Genomic DNA, 12,689 nt, shown 5'->3' with positions numbered 1-12,689 from the left:
ATGGAAGAAAAATAAAATAAAAAAATAAAATAAAAATCGAGTGTAGCGAAAGGCTTCGTATGAAGCAAGGTGGTCATCTGTGAAATTACCCAAGGAGACGAGGACCGGAGGAAAACAAGGGAATGCTGATAAGTGTCATTGTGTGTATTAAATTTATAATTCAAGGGGGACGTTGGTGTTTTGGGCAAGCAGAGGAAAACTACTGCTGGGCCGAGGAAAGTTTTAAGCGAGTAGGCCAATAATAATAGTGGTGGAAGAAACAGTTTGTCTCGAGCACAATGGGAAACTAATGAGAAAAGTGAGCACGAAAAGTTGCTAGAGTTGTTTAGCCATATCTCAGAGAGAGTTCTTATCTGGACGAGTGGTAGGTATTATTATAACCTCTACGACTCTGTATGTGCGATGGGTGGTAGTCGTGTCTGCGAATTATGGATGGACTTTTACTCTTTGCAGCCTGGAATTCGAATTCTTCTTCTGAATAGGCCTCTTCCCTGCAAACTGGCACAGCAAACTAGCACCACTGTGTACAACTACTCTGCTCATCGATTCTTACATTTAGTCTGAGGAATGCTATTTTTACTTTCATTTTTCTCATTTCTAGATTCTCAGAAATTGAGCGCTCCGCTCTCACATTTTTTTCCTACGGCCAAGGATCGCAACACTTAGGAGTTCCCTACATACAAATGATGATGGGCCACAAGTGGGCACTATGAATTGAGTTGAATCTCTAGAGTTGGTCGAACTGATAGATAAAGTAAATTTTTTGAAGCAAGTCCGCACATATCACTCCGAGGAGGAAACCTTGCAAAGACTGCAAAAGTAGCCTTGTAAGACCCAAAAGTATGTGTGCGCGTTTACTCTTGGAGAGAAGAGAAACTATTGATTGGGTGATTTTGTGGGCTGTGGTGATTTAAGACTTGTAAAAGTACAAGTTCTGCAGACAAGGCGTTTGAAAGCCGTGATCTCATCATAACCTAATGGTTCGAAGCCGTGTTTTTGCCCTCGTTTACTTGTTCGAATTATGTGATAAATCACCAAGTTATCTCTGAACCAGGAGAAAGGTCAAACTGTTAACTGACTTCTAATTTACAAAATTATTGCGCCTGTCACAAAAGGAAATTTTGGCATCTGCTGAACAAAGTCTACTCTGTGTGTGTGTGTGTATCCCCGTATCTCATCCGCCACCACCTTCAGGCTTCGGTGCAGGGGGATGTCTTCTGACAAAGAGGCTCACTGAACAAAGTTTTTCGTCATACGCCGCATATACAAACTTATGCAGGAATGTACCGCAGAGACCAATTACAATTTGTTAAAAACGCCAACAACAACGCCTTGCTTTCCTACTTACTCCGAGTCCCCGACGTAGGAAAACTGGATAAGCATTAGCATAATACAAGATATATACGTGAGTTGGAACGAGTCAAACAGGCATACTTTTTAATGGCCACCTTTGTGTTAGAGTTGGTAAAGTGGAGAAAGTCGTGCATTTCGCACATTACGGACACACCAAATTACATTATGGTAACTGCATGGACGAGCGACTCAAAAAAATGCGCTGGGAGACTACGTAGAAAACACGATTCTCCACTGTAATCTGCAATTTACGTGATTATGATCTCGTCGCAGCAAAATCACTGCAACTCTTATCAGATAAGAGTTATAATCACGCTTCAGCATAATTTTATTGTTCCATCGCGCAGCCATCTTCCTTCTGGGAATTTTTTGTCTACTTTTTTACACGCCAAGAAACGACAATACATTTCCCAGGATCTCATTTGCTTATTTATGACAATGCAAAATTCCCCTCTTATCAACACTTTTTTTACAAATTATAAAAGCACACAAACAAAAGACAATTTTCAAAAATGGAGAACAACTCTAGATTAAATCTGAAATTCAATGTATTAAAGTCACTAATTTCACTCTACGCTTATTCCTCGTTAAGGAAATCAAAGATTATGCGAAAATCAACCAGGAGACAATACTTAAACATGGCGAATTAGTTATGCTTACAATTAGATGTTCATACCACATACTGGATGTCAGAACATTTTGTAGCTAAATTTGTGGGGGCGGTATGAGGATGTTTGAGCATATTATTCATGAGGGACGATAAATAGATGGCTATTACATATCACGGCTATTCTCTCTCTGAGACTAGAAGGTCAACTGGAAGGAGGCACAGAAGACATCAGATGTGAAACACCAGACTTGCGAATAAGTTACATTGACCACTTTGTCTCCGACAAAGTCGACAACAATTGGAGGATATATAATGGCGGGATAAATGTCGTCTAAGTATGAGGATGCTGAAGCGGAACTGTGAGGACAAGAACGAGGACAACGTGGGATATGATAAATTACCCTAAAAGGCATGAATCCATGGCGGTATCACGACCCGATTTTCCGTCAGTGTCACCCAGCCAGCCAGCCAGCCAGGAACTGGAATTTCTTATTCAAATCACAACGTCGAGTACTCTCCTCCTCACTTTCCCCAACGCTGCAAGAGTCCCAACCAGCGAGCAGCCGGTTGGACCGACGACTACAAATCTAAGTAGGTCCCGTGCTTTCTGCTCGGCGTTCCCCACTTACAAAATGTCCTTACAAAATGTTTCTTTAAATCCATACAGGAGAGGAGAGCAGATTCAACAACGAGCAATGTGTGTCACAGAAAGAGACCTCGTTCACGTTAAGCGTCTTGGGTTTGATTTCCTTCTCCCAGTTTAATCCTTCCACACAGGACTCCCCAATCCCCATGCTTGTATCTACATGCTCCCAGTAATGCCACTGCTACCCCCATTCCACCGCTGCACCTTCCGTTTCCGTCTCCCTCACAAAAATCGGATCGAGAAAACTGTCTCCAAACTACCACCACATGAATTCTGTAATGCATCAATGACTCCTCTCTCCAGCAGCAGTGTGGGATTTGGGCGTCGTTTATTAACAAAAATACCTCTTGTGATTCGAATAAATTATCAGGCTGAGCTCCAGACTCAGCGTCTGATGGGAGATGAGACGAGCCTTTCGCATCCTGGTGAAAGCTGGTGAAAATCTATATAGCCCACTCGTCGTGGTGGTCGTCGTCGTTGGGATGTTGGACGGTGAGCGGGATGGCATTTGTCAATCTCTCCAGAGACGCAGACTGTCGTATACACTGGGCTGCCCTTACATGCATATTCCAAGTTTCTTGTACGTATACCGTGGGATTAGTCCCGAATGGCATTAGTGTCGTCGAGCAGTGCGTAGCTGCCAATGCATGAATTTTAAAGTGATGCCAGAGATTGATATCCTATAATTATTCCTTTCACCCGCCCTTCGAAAGATGCTAAATCCGATTTGCTCATTTAGATTAGAATTTGGATGGCGGAGATCTTACGGATGGGTGAAACTTATGTTTTTTGACGTGTAAAACTTGCAACAAGACTCGAGTCATTTTACAAGTAATGCCATCCTTTGATTTGGTTTTCACCATTTTCATGTTTGCTGATTGAGTGGTTTTGATTGAATTGAATCCAATTTTGAACACAATTTGATTCCAGTCAATCTTTACATCGGATCTTCACAGCACAAGATATGGCACGAACCGCCCTCGTCGACGTTCTTTGAGATTATTTGCCTCAAAATGCGCCATTAAAAAGAATTGACGGCAACATACGAGATATGTGTATATCAACATTATCAACAAACACACTTAAGGGGAAATACACACATACATGGAAGTGTAGCCTGTGGTGGTGGTGAGAGTGGTGAGAATGATAAAATAACTTGGGTGTTGGGAAATGTCAAAGGTTAATAACATTGTTGAATGATATGGGAGATTGAAAGTGCGTGAGAGAGAAGGTTTGATCGTGTGGTGAACATCATCAATTCTGGATTTACAGGAAACGAAAACTCCGTCAAGAGTGAAAATACAGATTGTAATCAGAGTGGATTATTTAGAAGCACATATAAATAATTCACACAATGAATGAGTAAATCATATCCATCGACTCAACTGTAATAATGCCGTTTATGAGCAAAGAAAATCATCTCACAATCCTATGCAGTCATCAGATTTATCTTGTGTCTTTGTCCCAAGGCACACCTAACCTGATGCTTATTCGGTTACATTAAATGTTAGCAAAGGCAGGGTGACTCGCACGGACTCAAACTAGCGGAAACTCTGGGACACACAACGACGGAAAAAGAGACATGGAATGGTACTGGTGAATACTCGTAAATATGTATTTTCATTTGAATCAAACGAGTAAATCATAAGTTAAGTATTAATGGTGAAGTGTTGTCTCGGGATTTATAGCGCTTTGCAACAAATTTAGGAGGAGTTATTAGCGTTTTGCAATTTCCAGTTGAGCATCCGGACAGAGTGTAATTAGTCTCATGGATGAGCAGTATGCGCTAAACGGGGGATTATTCAGGGGAGAAGGGAACGCGTAATAGGAAGGTGTTTCGGAAAGAGAAACAGAGTTAATAAATGACAAAATGAGATATTCTGATCTGGAAACTCTGGAGGCTTAATACAAAATTATCCTGGCTGTGAAGCCGCATGGTAAAAATAACAATAATGCAATGCAGAGAAGTGTATGATGTACTTCACCTCGGCTCAGTCAGCGTGCTATGTATGCTGTAGGCAATCTCGGTAAATTGTGTTCTTGTGCAGTGAATCAAATCAGAACTGTAATCAGAATCACGGGATTTCACCAGAAGACCTCTCCCACCTCAGAGCAATGTTACTTCTGGTTTCCCACCTTCACTTCCACTTACTTTAGAGGCGCATAGACTGGAGGTTCTTGAGGTGGCAGTAGTATTACATGGTGAGTAATAGAGTCTGCTGCGGAGACCAAAAACTAAATTGAGTTCAAGAGATTTTTCTAACGTCTTGGTTTTAAATTAGGCATCGTCAGTGCAGGGTTCGTTAGGCACAAAAACCATCTGCATATTATCCCACTGACTAAATATATATGTACGTATGCTATGTACGTATCTGTATAAATTGCGGTGTGTAATAAGCTTAGTGGGAGTTACACCCATATTATTATTATATGCTTTATCGATGCTCATAGGATACCAGAATGAGAAACGGATGTCTTTTTGGAAAGGTGATAAATTAGACGGAATGAATCTCACTTTTGGTGGATCTGTGTATGTATGTAGGAGTGAAAGTAGTTGTACATACCCGCAGAGAGGACACACGAGCTTCGCATCTCCCAGTCTTCCAGGCAAGCACTTGGCACAGAAGGAATGGTAGCAGGAGAGGAGACGTGGGTCTTCGTACACTTTGTTGCAAATGAGACACAAAAGTGGGCTTCTTGAACACGATTCGAGTGTGTCTGGGTCGTGTTGGTGCACAATGGCAGTGGCAGTAGTGATATCACCGGAAGTTCCCTGAGACTGTGGTGGCACTCCACCCCCCTGTTGACCGCCCCCACCCCGTTGTGACCGCTGTTCACTGTTCATGCCACCAGGTGGTGGGGACATCATGACATGATGCTGATGCTCGTCTCGCCCACCACCAGCCCCCCCACAAACCAGGACACTCTTCTTGCGTGGGAGGAGTTGCGGAGGAGCAGTGGAAGTCGTCGGCTGGTGCTGCTGGTGATGAAGAGAGGATGAGGTTGAGGGGTGATGTGATTGCCCCTGAGCATGAAGATGTGAACTCGTTGTTGCTGCTTTTGATCCCCCACCACCACCGGAAACGATCCCGGAAGGAGAAATGGCAGGGCCGGACTGATTGTGTGAAGGCTGGGGCAGAAGGCCGCTTCCACGCGACGGTGGCCGTTGCCAGCGATCCGTTGATGAACCAACGGTCTGTTTTTCCATCACAGAAAATGTATTGGGTGCTTTGGCAGTGAATGGAGGAAATCAAGAAGTTGCAATACAGCAGCAGCTTATCCTACATATATCTATCTCTTATCGTGCTAGATACGTATATATATATATATTTAGTATGTGGATTTGGAGAGGATGAGTCCATGAGGTAGTAGCACAAGACCATAAGAGCAGCCGTATGTTTCAACTTTCACTCAATCAATCAGCAACCACCCACGTCGGGGGAAATGGGATGAATGCATGTATGTATGGGGAGTCTCATTTACACTCATTCTCGTTTACTCGTCAAAATACATGTTATGTAATGGCTAGAACAAGAGCATACTCATAATCAGTCACTACAAACACTAACAAACGTACTTAACATCATCTCATAGCGCTTTTTTCACACTGGACTCAATCGTATGGAATGCTTGGTTAAATGCATGGCAAATATCAACTACGGGAGGAGGAGGAGGAGGAAAAAGGCAGGTAGAGCAGGGGGGAAATTATGGTGATGATGACGGTGTCTGAATCTGAATTCAGCGTGAACATATTCTCACCATCACCGTTTTCGCATTCTCCTTTAAATAGGTTGTCTACAAGAAAAGCACGTTTCTATTTCCTGCGACTAATGCTTATGCATTGATTTACGTACCTATAATTCTTCCTCTGTGCTAAGTGAAAGTGCAGTGGTAGACATATACTAAACAAAGTGAACAAAGTGGGACATGAGACAAGAACCATGCACTCCACCACCGACGACTCTCCCACTATTTTCTGCTGCGGCTCCTTTTCCTGCTGTCTTTGCCACACACGAGTCCATGCCACGAAGACTACGAGGAAGAGCAGTTCTTCTCAGAGTGCGGGAACACATTCCGCTTTCACTTATCTCCATCCAACCCACCACGAAGGATGTACTTTTGTTGTAGTGTCAGAGATTCCTGCCAACACGGTCGTCGGTTTCAAACCTTCTGTGCAGACGACGTGGGACGACTCCTCTCTTTTGATAAGAATCGTGCATATCACTACAAGAACATGCCGAGTCGTGGTCGCGGCGTCAGCGGCCGCGGTGATGGCGTGATGGTGATATGATTTGGCAGTATGGATGAGTGCAAAAAAGTGGCTGAATAAGGAACGATTGTGTCAGTGTTGACGAGTTGAGCGGGTGTAGATCACCAGAAGAGGAGGAGGAGGAGGAGGATGTCTTGGCTGCTGGTTATCTGAGGGTCTCGCTCTCTCTCTCTCTCCGTGGAGCCTGATGACCGTCCGTCCGTCGTGGCGGAGAAAGGGGGAATGAGGCGGCAGGAGAGGTGCACCAAGTTTGGTCGGTGGATTTGGAATGAGTGCGAAATGAGTTGGCGATGGAGATGACTAAACTACAACACCGACTATGAGAGACTGGAACTGGGTCGCACACTAGTGCGCATCCCATCCGGATCCGGAGAAATCCGATCACCCACTGAACACAACATTGGAGAAAGTAGAGTGGAGAGCAGAGAGCGTAGTAGTGTGGACTCACTACCCATCATTTGCTATACACACACTCCTCGCGAAAATAGGTGAAAGTCCCAATGAGAGGGTGAGAGGGCTCACACATTTGGCAAACGCCTTTACAATTTGCCCAACAATTTTAAATTTAATCAATAGCTGCGAATAAAAACTATTTTCATTAATATTATCATCATCGCTATACTTTAATTAAGTATTTAGTACACTCTGCTCTCACCCAGCAACATAGTTTCCCATCTTGCTCTCTCTTGTTCATATTTAGCAGCTTCAATATTAGTCTAGTCAAGCCCAGAGCCCAAGCAAGCACCTTTTTCCATCTATTTTGCTAATACAATTGACAATAAAGATTGCTATGAACCCACAACCCCATCATTTTTAAGGGGAAAGAGATTGGGTCGACTTCAAGTGTGTGGTTACATTCGTGGATGCCTCGCGTTCTTTCCCATCTTCTATCATCTGCTCCTTAAGAAGAAGAAAACTGAGGAGAACTTTCACTTCTCAATAGCAGATCAGACTGGCCGTCTTCTTTTTCATCTAAAATGCAGAGTACACACGGAGGAAACCTTGCCTTGAAAACCAAGCAGGCTCCCACAAAACTCCTGGACTGGAGACTACCCTCGCCTTCCTCCAATCAGTCCAGACCGTGAATATACTTCCTTCTGCTGGTCGTCGTCGTAAGTAATGTGAGTAATGTCGCTGCTGCACTTCTTCGCCTTCTTCATCTCGGGCAGCAGTCAGCCCGTAGCCCAGAAAGAGAAAGAGTTTAGTTGGGTGGTTGGTGAGCATAAGTAAATCTGCTCTACGTACAACATACATTCTAAGGAGAACTGGCTGACTGGCTGGCCTGATGGGACTGCTTCCACCAGTGTAGTAATAGTGGAACCATGGTGTGTGTACAACTTTTCTCCAAATTTCCTTCCCGGATTTCATAATGTTCTCCCATCCATTACTTTCTCTCTCTCTCTCACTTTTGCTAGTGCCGCAAATCAGCTTGGTACACAATACAGGTATCCGAGCAAATACTTACCAAATATCTGGAGACGTCAATTTCATTAATGTTTATTATTAGTATTCGCTAATACGGTTAATGGTAAATTACTTTTGTAAGTTAGCAAATGCTTGTACAACCGACACACTGAGTTTCTGCTTTAAGATTACAAATTGCATGATGTTCAAACCGACGTTAATCAGAACTTGCGACATTAAGGGCTGGCGAATGGCGAATGGAGAAGATGCGAGCCTTCTGCGTAAGAAGTGAAGGGAAAGAAGTAAAAAAAATTGGTTCGAGAAAGAAGAAAGAAAATGACATTTCACCAGCAGCATCCAAGCATGTCAGTCAGGATGGCAAAATAAAGTTTAATCTTGTTTGTTAAATTCATGAAGAGCGGGATACCAATTACGAGAGTAGAATAGAATTTACTGCAAATCCTTAGCCTGAGTCATTGTTATGCTCGATTGGTAGCTGAACAAAAACATGCTTAATTCTCAATTAAGCCCAGACCGTTCTTTACCAAAATTCGTTGCCTGTGCAATCTCGATGTACACCATTGTGGTAATTGACAGCTAATTTATTTAATCCAGTCCTGCATGGACAATTTTTTTAGCATGTTGATTTGAAGCTAGGAAACCATTCCTTAAACATTTAGTACGACGGTTTTCGTACACATGTCCTATGCTCAAAAGTGTGCTACGTGAATAAACTCTATATATGCAATTTCCTTCAAGGACGAAAGTTGAACGACGGTAGCTCAGTAACTTTTTATTATTATTTAGATTATGAGCAATCTTTTAATAGCATGTAATATTTCCTTTAAATACTCACTTATTTTGGTTTAAGTCTTCAGTCGCATGAACTCCATCACTATCAAGATTATAGTTTGCTTGCCGTTTTCGTTCTTCATGTCCCATTTCCTGGGGTATACAACGAGGAATAATGCACAAATTGCAATACTAAAACCAGACTGAATGCTACACAAAGGAGCTTGTTTGGTATGAAGCAAGGGGAACTAAATATGTAATTTGAAATATGCTATAATACTTCCGACCTGAACATGGATATGGGTTCTACCCAGTTTTTTTAGCTCAGATCAGGGCTTATGTACCAGTTTTGTATATTTGTCTGTCACACCAGCAGGCTGAACCGATTTTGACTAACTTTAGTCCTTTGATTTGATAAGTACCGGCAGGTGGGGTTTTTCTTAAGTGATAGGAGAAAATAGCATCTAATTTTACAAGTGGGAAAAGCTGACATTTGTCATAACGGGGTAGGTACGTATCCGACCAAAGAATAATAAAATCATTTTCACGAATATTTACTGGTTCCTAGAATTGTTTTAAAATGAGAGATATAATGAAAATTGATGAATGTATAATGACGATGCCACCTCAAAAACAACCCTCACTGGCTTCCAAAATTCAGAAAGAGACAAAGGCTCGGGCTATGTAAGACTGCACTTATTTAAAGCACGATGTTCACAATGAGGACGAGAAGTAGTGTTGGAGAAAGTCCTTTTTGCTGCATTCTTACCATTTTACGTGCTTTCTTTCTCCTGTGAGCCTCACACATGGACGACGGTAAAAGGTTGGTTTGGAGAGCGAGTTGGGAGATCGCCTTTCAAGTGGATGATTTTGTATATCGTCGTGTGCAGAGAGCCAGGCTTATTTAAAAGGAGTCTCACTTGGCGTAAAGTTGAACAGTGTGCTTTGAGCTGATGCGTGAAGAACAGCAGCGGATACATACTTTCTCTCGCTGGAAGCCTCTCTGCATTGAGAGGCATGAACATTATTATCGAGTCTCGATGCAGAAGAGGGATCCTTGTATTCAGCCTCAGTCTCAGTGGTCGGCCATTCAAGCTCCCAGTGTAGAAAGGGCTCCTCGTTCTTCTTGGGAATATGCTCCTACTTTTTGCACAATGCAATGTGGTCAGAAGACTAATGGATTCTCGGTGGTTCTCAGCAATTTATCGACCTGTATTAGTCTCCATTGTACACATGTACTTGTGTCTATATGTTCCACCAGCAATATGATCCCCAAGAACTAGTTGAAGCGTTTTTTTATGTACAAAAAAAACCAAACCATTCAGATTTTCAATGGTCAATAAAAAAAACTTTGTTTTGAGTGGGTCTATTACAGGGCAGAAGGGTTCTATACTTTCAGAGGGGGAAACATTGGTCTTCTTCTTCGTGGAGGCAAGTTGTTTATTGTAGTATAGGTTATAACTCCTTACATAGAAGATACGTTGTGAAAAGTAGTAGTAAATATACAACATTGACGAATAGATATTAATGCATATAAGATATTCATCAGTGTCATTGTGAGTGAAAGCTCAAAATAGCGATTCTACCAGTATTCGTAGTTGAAAGAACTTCTTCAGAATTCAACTTTGTTCTCTTGGCCCTTAGTCAAACCAAAACAGACTGCAACTAAAATACCTTTTGTAAAATTGTACTTTGAACAAAAAAATGAAATTATTACGAAGAACAAAGATGGCAATTTTACATGCACTTTACACACAACGAGAGGTTTACGTAACTGTTCAAGCATACAAAACTAACAAGCGATATAAGCAACTGGGTTCCAATTTCAAACTTATTCCTTCAACTTAATTAGCAATTGCTCGTTCATTAGGAGAAGAACCATGCAGTCACCAGAGCAAGAAAGTATCAAGTTGCTCTTCTGATATGAGTAGTCGAGTGATTGCGGAGAAATTCATTATTTTTATTCCTTTCTTTTTTGGTTTCTTTTTCCCTCTTTCTCTGGTCTTGTAGGGTACAAAGGAAGGCGAGTAACAAACTTAACCCCATCCCATTTGTCTAACGAAGCAGCACGTTCTCATAATTCACTCGCAGAGTGTTTCGGCTGAAATGCATCTTTTTTCCTCCTTGCGACATGCATAGCACAAGTAATTTTGAGATACATTAACCATTCGAAGGGAACGATTGGCAATCTCCATTTCCAGATTTGGGCCATTTATTCGTGCATTCTCAAGGACACTTTCTCATCACCTCACTCCAGTTTCTTGTTGCTAGTCGTGTGGTCGTCGTGTCTGTGGCTGCTGCTCTGGCAATGAAAGGAAAGCAACCCCCGAAATGGAAAGAAGCTTATTCCACCGGAATAATACGGACACATAGGAAATGGCGAATATCTCCTGATTTCTTCATTCACCCAAACTGACATCTCCTTCAACATCCAATATTGAGTATGGAAATCAGAACCAGCCAGCTTTTTCCCACAACAGCCAGCACAGTACTAGCAGAAATGCCACATATTTAGGCTACCATATTACCATCACGGTTTCAGATTATTATTTCTGGAATGGTCCTTAACCATACACAGCAGCAACAGCAGATCATACACACACACACCAAGCACTATATACCCTTCAAGGAGTTTCATTTCCTTTTCTATTTATGTACACGTATACATTCAAGCTGCCAAATGCACATCTTAGAACGAAAATTCTTTCTCCAACGTTGTCCCTGATTTTTTCTCTGGAATACCTCCTCGGAAATGGCTCCTCTCCCAAGGCAATTTAAATCAACATAACTCTAAGAATCTAGGAACGGAAACGCTGTGAGTGGATGTTTAAATTTTTTGATCATCTCTAGTAGCTCCTAGAATAAATAATATGCTGCAGATGACAAATACGACTTGTTCCTTCTTTTTGTACATATAGTACGATTGAACCACTGCAATATCCTCCATAATTTCCTATAGAAGATATTAATCATGGTATAACAATTCAAATATTTGGACTCTAGTACCCGTTGGTACATGACTGGTACTCAGCAGTAAATGAAAATAAGTCTCGTAACAAAACTTGGGATGTCCACATCTCAGAATTGTCAATACGTACAACTGAACTCAAAATCCTGAAATGTGCCTGGTTTATCTGTGTATGTACCAAAGCAATAAAGTAAATTACATGAAAGACATTCCAATGTATCCAAAGTTTAGTTTGTGAACGGAACACGACGACGAAGAGATGCTGAGGGAGAAATGCATTGAAATGTCACCAAATATATGGCATCCTTTTATTCAAGCTCTCTCGAGACCACACAATTCATTACATTATTCCAGAATAATGCCAATGCATCTGATATCGGTACATCATGAGACAGTTGAAGAATTGCTAATTTGCTGATTTTGTTTCCCTTTACAGTTTCTTATCATCACTCAATTTCCTCTCCCGGAAGTTTAATGGCATGGATGAATAGCGAATTGAATATATTTTTGACAAAAAACTTGAAACTTTGCTTTTGCTTTTGTCTTGTTGCTCCAGAAGCGGAAATTCAACTTTCACCCATTCCTCAGTAGTCACATCTTCCTTCCCAAACAAAGTCCCCATGAATCACATCCGCCTCCCGTCTCC

The 12,689-nt window shown here is 41.9% G+C and overlaps 1 protein-coding gene across 2 annotated transcripts in view; it reads right to left on the bottom strand.

Moving 5' to 3' along the window:
* The window catches only part of LOC110846942, a 36,001-nt gene extending 28,834 nt beyond the window's left edge, over positions 1 to 7,167 (bottom strand). For both annotated transcript variants that reach the window (XM_035849563.1, XM_035849564.1), the window contains exon 1: positions 5,174 to 7,167. In XM_035849563.1, coding sequence (XP_035705456.1) covers positions 5,174 to 5,817 — 644 coding nt within the window. In that variant the 5' untranslated portion in view covers positions 5,818 to 7,167. The remainder of the gene's footprint in view (positions 1 to 5,173) is intronic.
* Between the last annotated feature and the right edge of the window lie 5,522 nt (positions 7,168 to 12,689).

This window comes from Folsomia candida, unplaced genomic scaffold, assembly GCF_002217175.1.
Source record: "Folsomia candida strain VU population unplaced genomic scaffold, ASM221717v1 Fcan01_Sc003, whole genome shotgun sequence".
NCBI lineage: Eukaryota > Metazoa > Arthropoda > Collembola > Entomobryomorpha > Isotomidae > Folsomia > Folsomia candida.
This window is presented reverse-complemented; position numbering and strand designations above follow the sequence as displayed.